At 34.8% G+C, this 13,997-nt stretch overlaps 1 protein-coding gene and 1 pseudogene across 2 annotated transcripts; both read right to left on the bottom strand.

Moving 5' to 3' along the window:
* Positions 1 to 1,369: 1,369 nt before the first annotated feature.
* LOC143625472 (short-chain dehydrogenase TIC 32, chloroplastic-like) lies at positions 1,370 to 4,854 on the bottom strand. The gene is made up of 7 exons (XM_077095787.1): positions 4,648 to 4,854; positions 3,695 to 3,926; positions 2,567 to 2,800; positions 2,406 to 2,484; positions 1,859 to 1,943; positions 1,728 to 1,774; positions 1,370 to 1,664 (listed from the first exon to the last, which is right to left on the bottom strand). Exons 1-7 carry the CDS (start codon positions 4,751 to 4,753, stop codon positions 1,482 to 1,484), a joined length of 966 nt encoding a protein of 321 aa, XP_076951902.1. The 5' UTR covers positions 4,754 to 4,854; the 3' UTR covers positions 1,370 to 1,481.
* A 2,042-nt stretch (positions 4,855 to 6,896) lies between these two features.
* Positions 6,897 to 13,791, bottom strand: LOC143625471 (mitogen-activated protein kinase kinase kinase YODA-like; annotated as a pseudogene). Its single transcript, XR_013152279.1, has 11 exons — positions 13,714 to 13,791; positions 10,371 to 11,130; positions 9,420 to 10,169; positions 9,237 to 9,324; positions 9,080 to 9,142; positions 8,829 to 8,989; positions 8,667 to 8,742; positions 8,525 to 8,584; positions 8,329 to 8,443; positions 8,005 to 8,228; positions 6,897 to 7,937 (listed from the first exon to the last, which is right to left on the bottom strand). The product of XR_013152279.1 is annotated as a mitogen-activated protein kinase kinase kinase YODA-like (transcript).
* Positions 13,792 to 13,997: the final 206 nt, after the last annotated feature.

Genomic DNA, 13,997 nt, shown 5'->3' with positions numbered 1-13,997 from the left:
TTGTCACTTGTCCCCAAACGTGAATTAATATTATTGTATATCGAATTTCTTGACTTTTTGTGCTTTTAAAATTAGAAAAAAAGTTTTTTTTTTTAATTTTTACTTTTTTTTTATTTTCAATAAGAGCATTCAAATCCTACCCATTAAATTATGTGAGTGGGGAATTTATTATTTAAGGAGTTGTTTAAGGTGCCGTGAACATAAAAAAAAAGAAAACACAATGATTAATTTAAATGTATATTTAAAAGTATTATTTAATTAAATTTATAAAGAAATGCAATGATTTTTATATAGCATTCTCATCCCTTCCTCTATCTTAAAATTCAAATATACACTGAAAACCACTACATTTTCTTTCTATATTTCTTTTTAATAATATATTTTTTCAAGATTTATCATTACATTTTCTCTTTTTTCACTAACAAACACTTTCAAAATATTTAGGTCACAAAAAAATCACTGTATTTTCTTTCTCTTTCACTCATAAACACTCTAAACCACTCTATATATTATGAAAGTCTTACTAAATTTGATGGGCGGATTGTGAATGCTCTTAAGTTATATCTAGTGCCGGTATGTACCTGGTGGCTGGTACCGTGATGAAGTGAAGAATCGATTATGACTGAACATCAGTACCAATATAAATATTACTGGTACCGGTATTCCTTTTTCTGGTTTTCGATTGATGTGAACATGTGTCTATATCCCTTTAAGCATATCACATACCTGTGTTTTTCTGGTTTTCTGTTTTGGTTGCTATAACGGGAGCTATATTACGTTCCTATTTAGATGTTTGAGGGGTAATTTGGGAAGTTTTAAAATTTGAACTATTAAGTGATGTTAACCGAATTGAAACCGGCCAAAACCTGAACCGAAACCGATCAAAACCCGAACCGAAACCGATCGTATCATGGTAAGAAACCAGTTTCAACCCGAACCAAAACCGACAATAACCTTGTTTTAACTTTTGTTAACCAAACCGGTTTTGAGTTTAAACCAGTTTATGCATCTCTAACTTAAGGTATTTTTCATATTCACAAATAAACATTAAACCAAAACGGGCCGGTTCCATAACAATTAGAGATTGGCCCAACGAAGACTGGGCCGGTCTAATTTCTATAATGCTATCATACACACCGGTCATGTAAAGCACCGGTCTTTAGGCCCGCTTGAGCCCGGCCCGTTAACCATGTCATGGCATCTTGATGCAACTAAAGGCGTAAAAAAAAACAATTTGGATTTCCAAACCGGTTTTCTAACCCAACCCGGTACCAGTAATGAAACCGGTTTGACACAAACCGTCGGTATATCGGTTCCTTTACCGTTGTAATTATTAAAACATCAAAACTAAATAAATGCATATAACCGATTTCAACCCAACCCAAAACAATTTGTATAAAGTTCAGACATTTTATTATAACGTACAAAACACAAGTACAGTTTATATTATACAGTCGCTACATAATTGCGACGAGCATAACCTATAGTGCCGAAGCTTTTAGCGTCCGGTCAACCAAATCCGCACTAAAATCCCAAAATTTCTTCACAAACTCCGGATCATTAACAAACCCGCTTGAGCTTGATATGTTATTATCCGCCCAATACTCACCACTAATACCCTTAGCGCCCGGGTGCAATGCCAGATAGCATGTAGTCGACGCTCCCTACACAAATCCAATTGTTATTATCGTCGCAAATACAAACACATTCAGTCAACAAAAACAAACCTGTTCCACATTCTTTAGGAATAGTCTTACTATGTACCCAAAGACCACTGCGAATAAAAAGAAAACAAATTTCGTCACAAAGATGATTTTTAGCGACACGATATGGTATTATATATGAAACAAACTAGTACATCGCATCCAAGCCGTGTGTCGTGCAAGATTCGTCGCGATAACTCCAGGGTGGAGTGAATTTACGGTTATATTCACACCGTCTTCCTGTAAATTCGCATGTAAATATATGTATTATTAGTCAAACTGTTAGTATAAATTATTATCTGACGATTATTTGATTATTTTTAAAGCACCTTCAGAGTGTGCATGAAACCGAAAAATCTAAACCAAAAATAACCAATCGTTTGGTTTTATTTTTTTGTAAAAAATAAAATTACGGTTCGGTTTTGGTTTTGCATATAATAAATCCCGAAAAACCCTACCGAACAATCTTTATAGATTTTCATTTTTTTTTTATTTTAATAACATAATTATTATAGGCCAAATTCATTATTTCAGGCAAAAAAAAATTTTGGGCCAAAACTTTCAAGCTAAAATGGCAAAACCGAAAAAAACAAACAGAACCCAAACCAAGAAAAATGAAACCGAACAGTTTTCAAATATTCAAAAACCAAAGTTTCAGTGTTAGCCCAAAACCGACCCAAACCGAACTGTGCACGCCCCTACCTTGAGTCGCCTTGCAAATTCCTTTGCGTGCAAAGCATTAGCAAGCTTAGATTGCCCATACGCTAGTAAAGGAGTGTAACTGTCACATATAAGAAATTCAGACATTTAGCGACGGATTTAAGTCGCGAAAACAAATAGTGGCAACTTAATTTCGCGCGCACCTCTTTTCGTCGTTAATATTATCGAACTTAATCCCTTCTTTATAACTCATCTTATGAAGCTCCGACGACACAATCACGATCCTACCCTGCACTCCCGACTTCTCGACAGTGTTTTTCATCGTTTCCAATAAACCGTTCGTCAAATAGAAGTGACCGATGTGGTTCGTCGCAAATTGTAGCTCTATGTTGTCCTCTGAGAGGCTGAATGGTGGTGCCATCATCCCAGCATTCGCACTATAAACACCAAATCATCGTGTTATGATTAGCGGTCGTCTAGGGGTGGGTTAAACAAGCCGAGCCTGAGCCCAAGCTCGCAAAGGATAGAGTTCGGCTCGTTGTAACTTAGGAGGGCTCAAGCTCGGATCGTAAGTAGTTATTCAAGCTTGAGATTAGGTTGTTTATTATTTATGGATTATTTAAGTGTTTTGTTTAAATATTTTTATAATTATTTAAATATATATTTATAATTATACTTTTTATATAATATAACTTATACTACTTAATTACTTTTATCATAATTTTAAGGGGTGTAAATGAGCTAAGTCGAGCCTGAGTTAGTTTGACTCGCTTAACTTATAGAGAGCTCGAGTTCGTCCCAAGCTCCATTTTTAAAGCTCGCGCTCGGCCCGTGAGTATTTTTTCAAGCTCAAGCTTGACTTGGGCTCGGCTTGTTTATTATTTATTAGTTCATTTTTATATATATTTATAACTATTTATGTATATAATATATATATATATAAATGTATAGTTATATATATCATAATTTTATATATTACAAATATATATTAAATAAAAATTATATAAGTTAGGCTCGTTTAGGCTCGCAAGTCATCTCGAGCTCCATAAGTACAGCTCGGGCCCGTTTATTAAAAAGCTTATTTTTGGGCCCGGGCTCGTTTAAGCTCAGCTCAATTCGAGCTTTTCTGCAAACCTGTCTTAGATAGCTTGCCAGCAGCTTGGCTCGTTTACACCCCTAATAATTTTATGTGTAATAATAGTTATTATATAAATATACTAAATAACAAATTATATTAATTAAAAGCTCGTTCAGGCTCGCTAGCCGGTTCAAGCTCATTTATTAAATGAGCCTCATTAAAAGCTAGCCCGGGCTCGTTTAGTTATACTTACATGAGGATATTAAGGGGTAACCCCGTCGCTTTAAATTCGGTCACAAATTTATTAACAGACTTGAGTGAAGCAACATCAAGCTCCATAACATCAATTTTGGCCTTTGGGATTTCATTGATTAAATCCTGCTTAATTTTGTTACCCGCGGTGGTGTTTCGAACCGCCATAACTACATGTACACCGCGCAACGCCAGAATTCGAGCAGTTTCCAGCCCAATTCCACTCGTCGGGCCTAAAATTGTCACGCGATGCACAAACGAATTAACACGCAGAACAAAAAATAAAAACAAGAACACGACGATATAAGGTGGTCCGTTGGTCTGTAAACAAATCGAACGTTCATGAACTGTTTGCTGGGAAGTTCGTTTATTTAATAAACAAACATGAACAAAAAAAATTATTCATTTAATTAAATGAACAAACACGGACTCAAGTTTTGTTGTTCATTTATGTTCATGAACATTTGTTTATGTTAGTTTATTTACATTCGTTTAAATTTTAATAAATATGTATGTAGTTATATTGATAAAAATATAAACATAAAAGGGGCTTGTTTAAATTATATGCATACACACACATACATGGTTATGTTTGGTCTTATGTTCATTTGCGTTCATTTATGTTTATTCTGTTATGTTCGTTTAACTTCGTGAACTGTTCATTTAGATTATAAACGAACAAACACAAACATGCTACTTTCTTAATACACAAGCATGGACACAAAAAAAAATATTCAGTTATATGTTCATGTTCAGTTAAAGTAAAATGAACGAACACAAACATGACCCGTTCAGTTCTTTACAAGCCTAGTGGTTCGGTCAAGGTGATTTACGTCCACAACTACACCTAAATATTATTTCTTTTATTTTTTTTATCGTTGATCGCCAGATCAAACCAAAAAAAAACATTAAACCCTAAACCTTAAACCTTAAACCGAGAAGAAGCGTAGAAACCTGTAATAACTGCGGTGAGTCCATAAGCTTCGATTCCTCGAGTAACTTCTTCAGCAGTAGATGAAGCAGAAAAACCAGTAGCTCCTTTCCATGAAAGTATCCACATTTTTAAGCTTTTGATTATGGATGATAATTGGATACTATGATCAAAAAAATATTCTGAGGTTGATGATATATAAACTAACAAGAAGGTTGACTTTTGGTCAACTTTGTACACTCTACCATGATAAAAGTATTTTTTTTAATAATCATCAACTACCTTTTTATTTCTTTTAAGTTATTTTTTATGAAAAAATTAAAAATCTGAAATTATTATTATTATTTTTTTAGTAAATATCAAATATATTTAACTGATACCAGATGATAATTATTTGATAGATACCTAACATGTTTTTGGTCAGATGTGAGACATGTTTTAATAATCGGATATGACGTTGTGGTTATTTAAACTCGTCCCATACCGACATTAAAACTTTCATTAATTTTTTTTGTTGGTTAACTAGAAAATTAGAAAATATCTGATTTTTTTGGTTATAATTATACAAAGTTGTTAACATAATTTTATATTGCTTATATACTTATAGTATAACAAAATATAAAAAAAAAAATTTTGAGCATGTACTCTTATGGATCAAATAATTCATTTTATAAAGTATGTACCTGACTGAGTCACCTTTTACTTTATCACGTGAATATTTTGTACCATATGAAATTTTAGTTGATAATTTTTAAATAATATAACCTCTTTTGTTTGGGTCATTTTTGTAAAAATTAATCAAGTTTTTTTATACTTTTTTTTTAAATTAAAAGATATGTAAATATTTAAAATAGTAAAAAAAAATTATGTATATAATATGAGAAGTAGTATGTAAATATAGTTAAAATAAATATATTTAAATATATATATATATATATATATAACATCTCAATATGTAAAGACAAAAATGGTGCAGTTGGGCCAGTATTAGCGACAAAAAGCTGTCGTTGGGAAATTGATGGGCCAAAACAAAGAAAAGTATTAAGAGTCAGAATGTGTGTATCAAACAACTTTCATTACATATATATAATGGATGTTGATATTAATATTATATCAAATTTCTTGACATTTTGTGCTTTATTTAAATTAGAAAAAAAAATTTATTGTAAGCTATAGTGAGTGCCGGTAAGTATTTGGTTCCGTAATGAAGCAAAAAGATACGGCTTCGGTTGGTTATATGTACCGATATCAGGATTTGTTTTTATGGCTTTCGATTGATATAAAACATGTGTAAATATAAGTTTGTATTTAAAAATTTTGAGGGGTAAATTTGGAAAGTGTTAAAATTAAACTATTATTTGTTAAAAGTGAAATAAGTGCTTGGTTTTGAAATCTTGATCACCTCTTTAATATCTATCAACTTTGTTCATTTAATCTTAACTAGCAATCTTTTGTTTTTTTTTTCTTTCGCTTTATCAAGCTAAATATATAAAACCGAGATTGTTAATTGAGAATGAAAGATAAAATTCACAATGTATCACTCATGTTCATAAATGAACATTAAACTAAACGGGCCGGTCGTATAAGTCTATAACAATTGAGACTGGTCCATCAAGATTCAAGACCGGGCCGGCCTAATTGCCATATGCTATCATACACACCCGGTCATTCAAGCACCAGTCTTCAGGCCCAGTTGAGCCCGGTTAACGGTTAACCGTATCATGATGTCTCGATGCAACTAAAGGTGTACGAAAAAACACGATTTGGAAATCCAAACCGGTTTCTAACCCAACCCGATACCACTAACGAAACCGGTTTGACCCAAACCGCTTTAGTGAATATCAATTCTTACTCGGTTACTTCTTAGTGAAACCGGTTTTGATCCGACACGATTTACAGCAATTAGAACACCGGTTCGAAAGCCGGTTTATACCTTTAGGTCAAAACTAGCCGTTTCTTTATCGTTGTATATTACTAAAATAAATATCAAAACTAGAAAAAATATGCATATAACCGGTTTTGAGTACTGGTTTGGACCCGAACTGGTTTCAACCCAACCCAAACAGATTTGTATAAAGTTAAGATGTTTTCCTCCATAACCGGTTTCAACTCAAAACCGGCTTTGACCAAAGTTGACCAAACCGATTCGGTTTACAACCTGAACCGGTATGGGCCCACAACCCGGTTTCTCCCCCTATAAATGCAACTATAATAATAATAATAATAATAATAATAATAATAATAAATAAATAAAAAGCCAACCAAAAATATGACAAAAACTAAAAGAAGTTCTTCATAGATAAACTTTTGTTGTGTGCACAAAACATGATTACATTCCTACTCTTACACAACAACTTTTAACCAACTTTTATCACCAAAATCTTGATTTCTAACCTCTAACCATTAACCATTAACCATTAACCATCTTATTCTTCTTCTTACTGTACCACCAACCATAACAAAAACAATCTCACCTGCATAACAAGTATGAGTTGTGTACACTTCTTTACTTTCAAAGCTATCCATCTGCATAATAATATCAATAACTGTACCTATACTTATACTTAATATTAATAATACCATCCCTTCTTCCACTTCACTTTCCTTAAGGGATTATGACCATGAAACAAAAACATATATATATTTTTATATATTATTTTTTTATATAAATATATAATATTATTTTATTATTATTATTATTAATATTTTTTTGAGTCAAACAATGGTCGAACCAGACGAACTCAACTGACTCAATTCCACTCTCGGCAACTCATCACAGGCGAAGTCGACTTGAACTCAACGTGCGGATACGGTTTCACATGATTACTCAAAAGCTGCTGAGAAACACGGTCGCTAACACCGACTTCCCTCCATACGTTTCCTTTTGGTTCCCTAAAAAATCATTCTCCGAGGGAACTATCTCTTGAAAATAGGAAGACCCTTGAGGCATTGCTCGAAACATGTCAGGCTTCGGGTCGAGATAGTGGGGCCCGTGGAGGCCGTTAGCAGGCGGGCCGAAAGACCGGGTTGGAGACCTTGAAGTTGAAGGCAAGCCCGTGAACTCGTGAGTGTACGGCTTCGGGTAATACGGAAGGGGAAGTGCGCCACCGCCACTTGCTCCGGTTCTAGGTGTCGACGAGCCTGAGATGGCCCGCGGGCTTGTTGTTGGAGTTGGGGAGAGTCTTCCATTTGGGGACTGTCTTGAATGTAAAAGCGGGCCCGGGCCCAGGCTCTGGCTGGATATGTTACGAGGCACTTGACCTCTAGCGGGAAGAACCAAAACGCCTTCGGGAGCGGGAGCATGTCCGATACCCTATAAAAATAACCGTTAAAAATTAATAAAAAAAAATTGTTTCCCAAAAAATAATAAAAAAGCATACCAGAGATCTCATTCCATTTGTGATCGGGGCCGGATTAGGCGTCGTCAATCTTTCGGACGACCCGAAATTTTTAACGAACGGATGCTCAAGAAGTTGGGTGGCGGTAGGGCGCTGACATGGGGCCCGCTGCAAGCATCGCAAGATAAAGTCTTTACATTCATCCGAAAGTTTAGCAGGAATTGTAGGCAGTTCCTTGCTGTTTGAAACTTTAAATAAAGCAGCAACTTTTGAAATATAAACATAAAACAAGAAAATGAAATAATAAGATTAAACGAACCAAGAATGTATATTTTTCGGTTAAACGTCTTTTAATGATTTGTTTACTGACCCCTTCGTACTGACTCCATGGCGGTTTTGTGGTAGCCATTTCAAGTACAGTGCATCCGAGACTCCGTATATCCACCGCAAGATTACAGCCTTGTGAATTATGGTTAATAAGCTGAAACAAAGTAACTTAATTTAATATATGTAAACCAAAAACATTTTGATGGTAAAAAAAAAGAAATATTAATTAACTAACCTCGGGTGCCATCCAGTATGGACTTCCCTTGAACGATAATGCGCATGATGGTGCAGTAATCTGTATATGCAAAAAAGTCAAGAAACCAAAAGACGATTGGCGATGTTAGCATTGTAATTAGCAGTCTAAAGACATGTCTTACGTGTTTTGCCATCCCAAAATCGGCTAGCTTGACACGTCCGTTAGGGTCAACAAGTATGTTTGCTCCTTTAACGTCCCTAAGTAAACATAATAAAAATGTTGTCAAATTAATATAAAATCTGCAGACTATAATAACCATAAGATGTGACAAAATTAAACTCACCTATGAACTGTTTTTTGAGCATGCAAATAGGCGAGTCCTGACAAAATTTGGTGAGTATAACTTCGAATTGCGATTTCACCCAACTCCCCGTACTCCTGAAGAAGTTTATGAATAGAACCACCCGAGACATATTCCAAATATATATAAAGCTTGTCATCCACCTGATAAGTTTATAGCAGATGTTTAGGATACTTAAAAATATTATCACAAGTCAACGTAAACATATAAATTTACGAAAATGATTTTCTTACAGTCTCGGATCCATAATACTGCACAATGTTTGGATGTCGCAAACGACTCAAAAGTGCAACTTCCTGTCAATATCAAGAATACATTTTTTTAAATAAAGATTGTTTTTTTAACGAAAAAAGGCGATAAATAATTAAAGGGTGCGGTAAAAAGACTTACTTGCCCCAACTGTTGGGCACTTTCTTTAGACTTTGAATCATCGGAGCATAAAGTCACCTCTTTCATTGCACACATCTCTCCACTTTCTCTATAATTCGTATATCAAAAAAGTCAAAAAATCGAATAAGTCAAACAATGAATGAAAATAGTCAAATAGTCAAATACAATAAGTTGATCACGAACCTGTTGAAACCAAGATAAACCTGGCCAAATGAGCCACTACCAAGCAACCGACCCTTCTTCCAACGTGGACCGTTGCTACCCAAAAGTTCAGCTCGATTCGGACTTCTTGGAACCGTTGGTGTGGTCCCGGTTGAATACTAGGGTGAATACAGGCCAGGGCTAGTGTTGGGCATGTGTACCGGGGGAAGAGGTAGCCGGTGGGTTTGTTGTTTTCCATTAATGGCATCATCGGGCCAGTTTACAGGTGAGTCCATGTTTGACCCACCAGCCCGTGGATGCAACGGCGTGACGGACCCACTTTGTGTTCTCGAGCTGGGGCCTGCGCTGGGGCCCGCGCTGGTCATCTTAGGGCTCGGTGCGGGTGAGTATTCAGGGCTACATCTACTGGGTTGCCACAATATCTGGCCCGTCATGTCTCCACCAACCGAGTTATGACTTGAGTTGTGACCCGACCCGGGACTAGAACATTGGCCTGATCCAGGAAAGCCCGTATCTGCGTAGGGCCTACCGGCGCAGAAGCCGGATGTCAGGGTCGGATCGGGCCCATATGCCCTCATTGGGCTTCTAGATGGGCTGGACTTGGAACTGTCGGGTGCACTATAGAAAGCACCAGATTGAGGTATCTGTAATTTCGCCATTTGGTGACCAAAAGGACGCCGCTTTTGTGGTGGTGGGCCCGGTTGAGGGTTCACGCTTGCTTTCACTGGCTTCATTTGCTCCCTTCTCCTTTGAGCAACATTAGTCACACGGCTAAAGATAAAAAAGAAAAGAAAAAAAGTGTGTTATTTACAAAAATAAAATAAAAATTATGACTTTACATAATTTAACAAACTTTGAATTATAGAAAACTATTAGAGCATTACTTGAATAAATCTTGAGAATAATTACACAAAAATACATAAAAAATATTGAAAAGGATTAAAGAACAAATATAAAAAGTTAAAGACTGACCTTGACGGACTGTTTGTAGAAGTTTTAATCCCGGCTTCATGATCAGATGCTTGAGGACTTATACGCCGAGAATCAGCAGGGTCAACTTCATAACTATCACAATCACTATCACTATAAAACAAACCGGTTGCCAACTCGCCTTCACCGTCTGCTTGACCAACAAGGGCATTTTGGGAATGATTAGGTGGCAAAAGCGGAAAAAACACCAACGGCGATGACCCTCTGGCAACTCTTGGGCTTCTTGAAGCCCGTTTTCCTGATTCGACCAGAACAGTATCCGATAGCTTTTCTGGACGCGGTAGTGGATGAGCAAGTGGATAATCTGCAAAACTTTGAGACCGAGCCGCTAGGGTTGTTGGAGACGAAGCTCAGGAATTAGATCCCTTTTCAGAATAGATTTCACAGTGTTTTCTTGATGAGACTTGTTTAGATTCAGGGCTTTTCAGCTTTCGCTGAATAGAACCGAAAATACCGCCACCGTTTGCTTTCTTTTTCGGTTCCTTTGACGAAGATTTGCTCCACCATGGAGACATGATTGTTGAACTTTGATTAGCAGTCTAAAAACTACTTGATTTGAGGCTCAAATTTCCAATTGGAAGCGAAATCGGTTCTGCAATTTCTAGGTTACAAGTGAGATTTGGGAACGATTTTCTTTGAAAAATATCCCAAACATTACAATGGGTATATAGAGCAATGTTAGCGGCTGCTTCCGTAATCATGAAATAAATAGTATTTACTTGAATTACAGGTGCACCGATAGCTGCATTTAATAATTATACATTAAATTCGAGAAGATAACCATATAGAGTTGCGAATCGTAATTACATTCGCATCATATACTCAAAATACAAAGCACCGAATGATAAAAGTCAAACTAAAGACGTGCGTGGTTTTCAAATTCGAAGTTTGAAAATCAAGCGCGATTCAAATTATTATTTATAATTAATTCACTAAAAGTCAAACTAAAGACGCGCGTGGTTTTCAAATTCAAAGTTTGAAAACCAAGCGCGATTCAAATTATTATTTCTACTTAATTCACTATATGATTAACTTGATTATAGTATCAAGTGTGATTCTTGGAAACTTTTGTTTTGTTTTTTTTTTTGGTATAATCAATAATGCTTATATATCACATAAAAAGGTAGCATTTACATCGAAACATAAGGTAAACGAGCAACAAGTTGCGCAACTACCACAAATCATGCTTTATTTTCAAGAGTTTATTTTTAAAATTTGCACAAGTCACACGACCGCTTAAAACCAAATGGCGAGCCCATATCTCACCATTTGATCCTCATCTACTAGAAAATTCTTAAGAGTGACGACATATTAAGATACACGTGTAAAGCCTGCATCAAGTGTTCTATTTCCTATAGACAACCTTTTCCCTATCAAGTGTTCTATTTGGCCCCTCGACTCAAGAGACACACAAATAAAACTTTTAAAAAAATTGTTTATTATGAGGAATCAAGATACACATGTTGTTTGATGGCTTGATTTATGGAAAGAAAGTAAAAATGAAAACTTTCATGAGATTCTTCACAAGAAACAAAAAATCGTTTTTTTTTTCTATAAACAAGGAACGTATATTAATCATTAAATCCTTTGTATGTGACTCCATTAAGTCATTAACATCCGAATCTCGAAACAGCTAATAAAACCATTTTCTCTATTAAATTTTGCATAAAAGATATTAATCATTAAATCCTTTGTATGTGACTCCATTAACATTCGAATCTCGATATAACTAATAAAACAATTTTCTTTATTAAATTTGCATAAAATATTTTACTTATATAAAGATAATATCTTCAACACGCTTAATTTTCTGTAATGGCAAAACTGTTTATCAATTTAACGAGTTACCTGAACTTCCATTTAAAAAAAAGCTGACACTTTTCTATTTAGCCTGATATATACAATATGTATATACTGAACTAAAAACACCCCAACGTTATAAAAGCTACCTAAAATTTAAACCCGAGCAAAAAAAATGCATTTTGTGGTTTTAAATAAGAACACAACATCAACTCATTTATTATATTAATTAGATACTTTTTGAAAACACACTGTGTCCTAATCCTGTGGCTATCCTCTAATGCCAACATTATGATTAAAAAGGAGTGTTTACCTATAAATTAGGTGAATCAAAGAAAATGAAGTATGACCCGTGTTGTTTCCAGAAAATTAAAAGCGTTTAAACCGTAACCGTCAAAGAGAATACTTTTTCACTTCAAAAGATTAAAACCAGACAGTTGACTTGTGAAAAAAGGACCCGCACGTGCACGAAGGTTAATTACTGAAATCAATGTTTTACTTTACATATCTTAATTCTTAACTCATACCGCCAAAACCTAACATCTTCAACTTCCATTTGATTGATGTCTACTACCAACCCTAATTTCTCAAATCAATATTTTAGTCACCAATCATAAGTTCAAGTAAGCACACGCCCGCTAAGCATATCAAATTCAACGGTTAAGATTTCACTTTAATCATCAAATTAAGGGAAATATAAAAACCTAATCTCACCTATATTTAACATTTTTTTTCAAGATTACACATCAAACATATGTGTTACAACTTACCATAAATTGTTCATGACCAAAATGTGCATAATAATCAAACCCCTTAAATCCCTCTTAACATATACCCAAATCAAAATTCAAAACTTCATATAAATCAGATTCTCAAGCATATATCATCTAAAACACATTCAAGACATTATTAAAACAAGCAAACACCATCAAAACCATAAATTCTTGTAATCTTGCACAAACCACATGCAAGAAACCATCATCAATACTCAAAATTATCAAAATTTAACACACACCCACAACAAATTTCCCAAAAGGGTATCCGAAAAATAATACTTTTTGTTCAAATTCACCGAAAAATGTACAAACACAGAACAACCCGAAACTGAACAAAACCCTAAATCTGCAAACTGAATCATCAATCAACCATCATCTAAAACACACATTCATACCATTACTAAACCAATCAAAACCATTCATTCTTGCAATCTTGCACACACCCACCAACATACTCCCACTAATTACAACCCACATGCACAAAACCCATCATCAAAAATCAAAATTATCACAATCCAACACACACCAACAACCAATTTCCCAAAAGGGTATCCGAAAAACAACATTTTTTGTTGAAATTCACCTGAAAATTGTAACACCCAAAACTGAAACAAACCCTAAATCTGCAAACTTTTTAACAATTTTTTAACAAACAATTTGTGGGTTTTGACAGTTTTGTGATCCTTTGTACATCAAACCATTAAAAACCCAAACTTTATATGTTTAAAGTAATCAAAAGAAAGACTTACTGGAGCATGAATTGCAGGAAACCGGCGGGAAGTTTACAGCTTTTTTACAGACAGATAAGTGTGTCAGTTACCGAAGAGACTGGAAGAAAATGAGAAGAGAGGATATATATATATAGAGAGAGAGAGTATACATATGCATATACATATACATATACATATACATATACATATAGAGTGTGAAATGGGGATTTTGTAGGGGTTATTATATTTCCATATATTAACTACAGTCAACTCCATTGTAGTTTAGTTTAATTACAATTTGCTACCTCTTATGTTTTCTATCA

This window comes from Bidens hawaiensis, unplaced genomic scaffold (genome assembly GCF_021521415.1).
Source record: "Bidens hawaiensis isolate Kalapana, Puna unplaced genomic scaffold, B.hawaiensis_p1.1 tig00004105_1, whole genome shotgun sequence".
Lineage (NCBI taxonomy): Eukaryota > Viridiplantae > Streptophyta > Magnoliopsida > Asterales > Asteraceae > Bidens > Bidens hawaiensis.
Note: the sequence above shows the minus strand (reverse complement) of the source record. Positions and strands in the feature narration are given on the sequence as shown.

Coding starts and splice junctions, on each gene's coding strand:
- LOC143625472 (XM_077095787.1), bottom strand. CDS start 4,753: ATGTGGATACTTTCATGGAAAGGAGCTACTGGTTTTTCTGCTTCATCT. Junction 2,801..3,694: donor TTACCCCTTAATATCCTCAT/GTAAGTATAACT, acceptor TGGTGTTTATAG/TGCGAATGCTGGGATGATGG. Junction 2,485..2,566: donor AATATTAACGACGAAAAGAG/GTGCGCGCGAAA, acceptor TATATGTGACAG/TTACACTCCTTTACTAGCGT.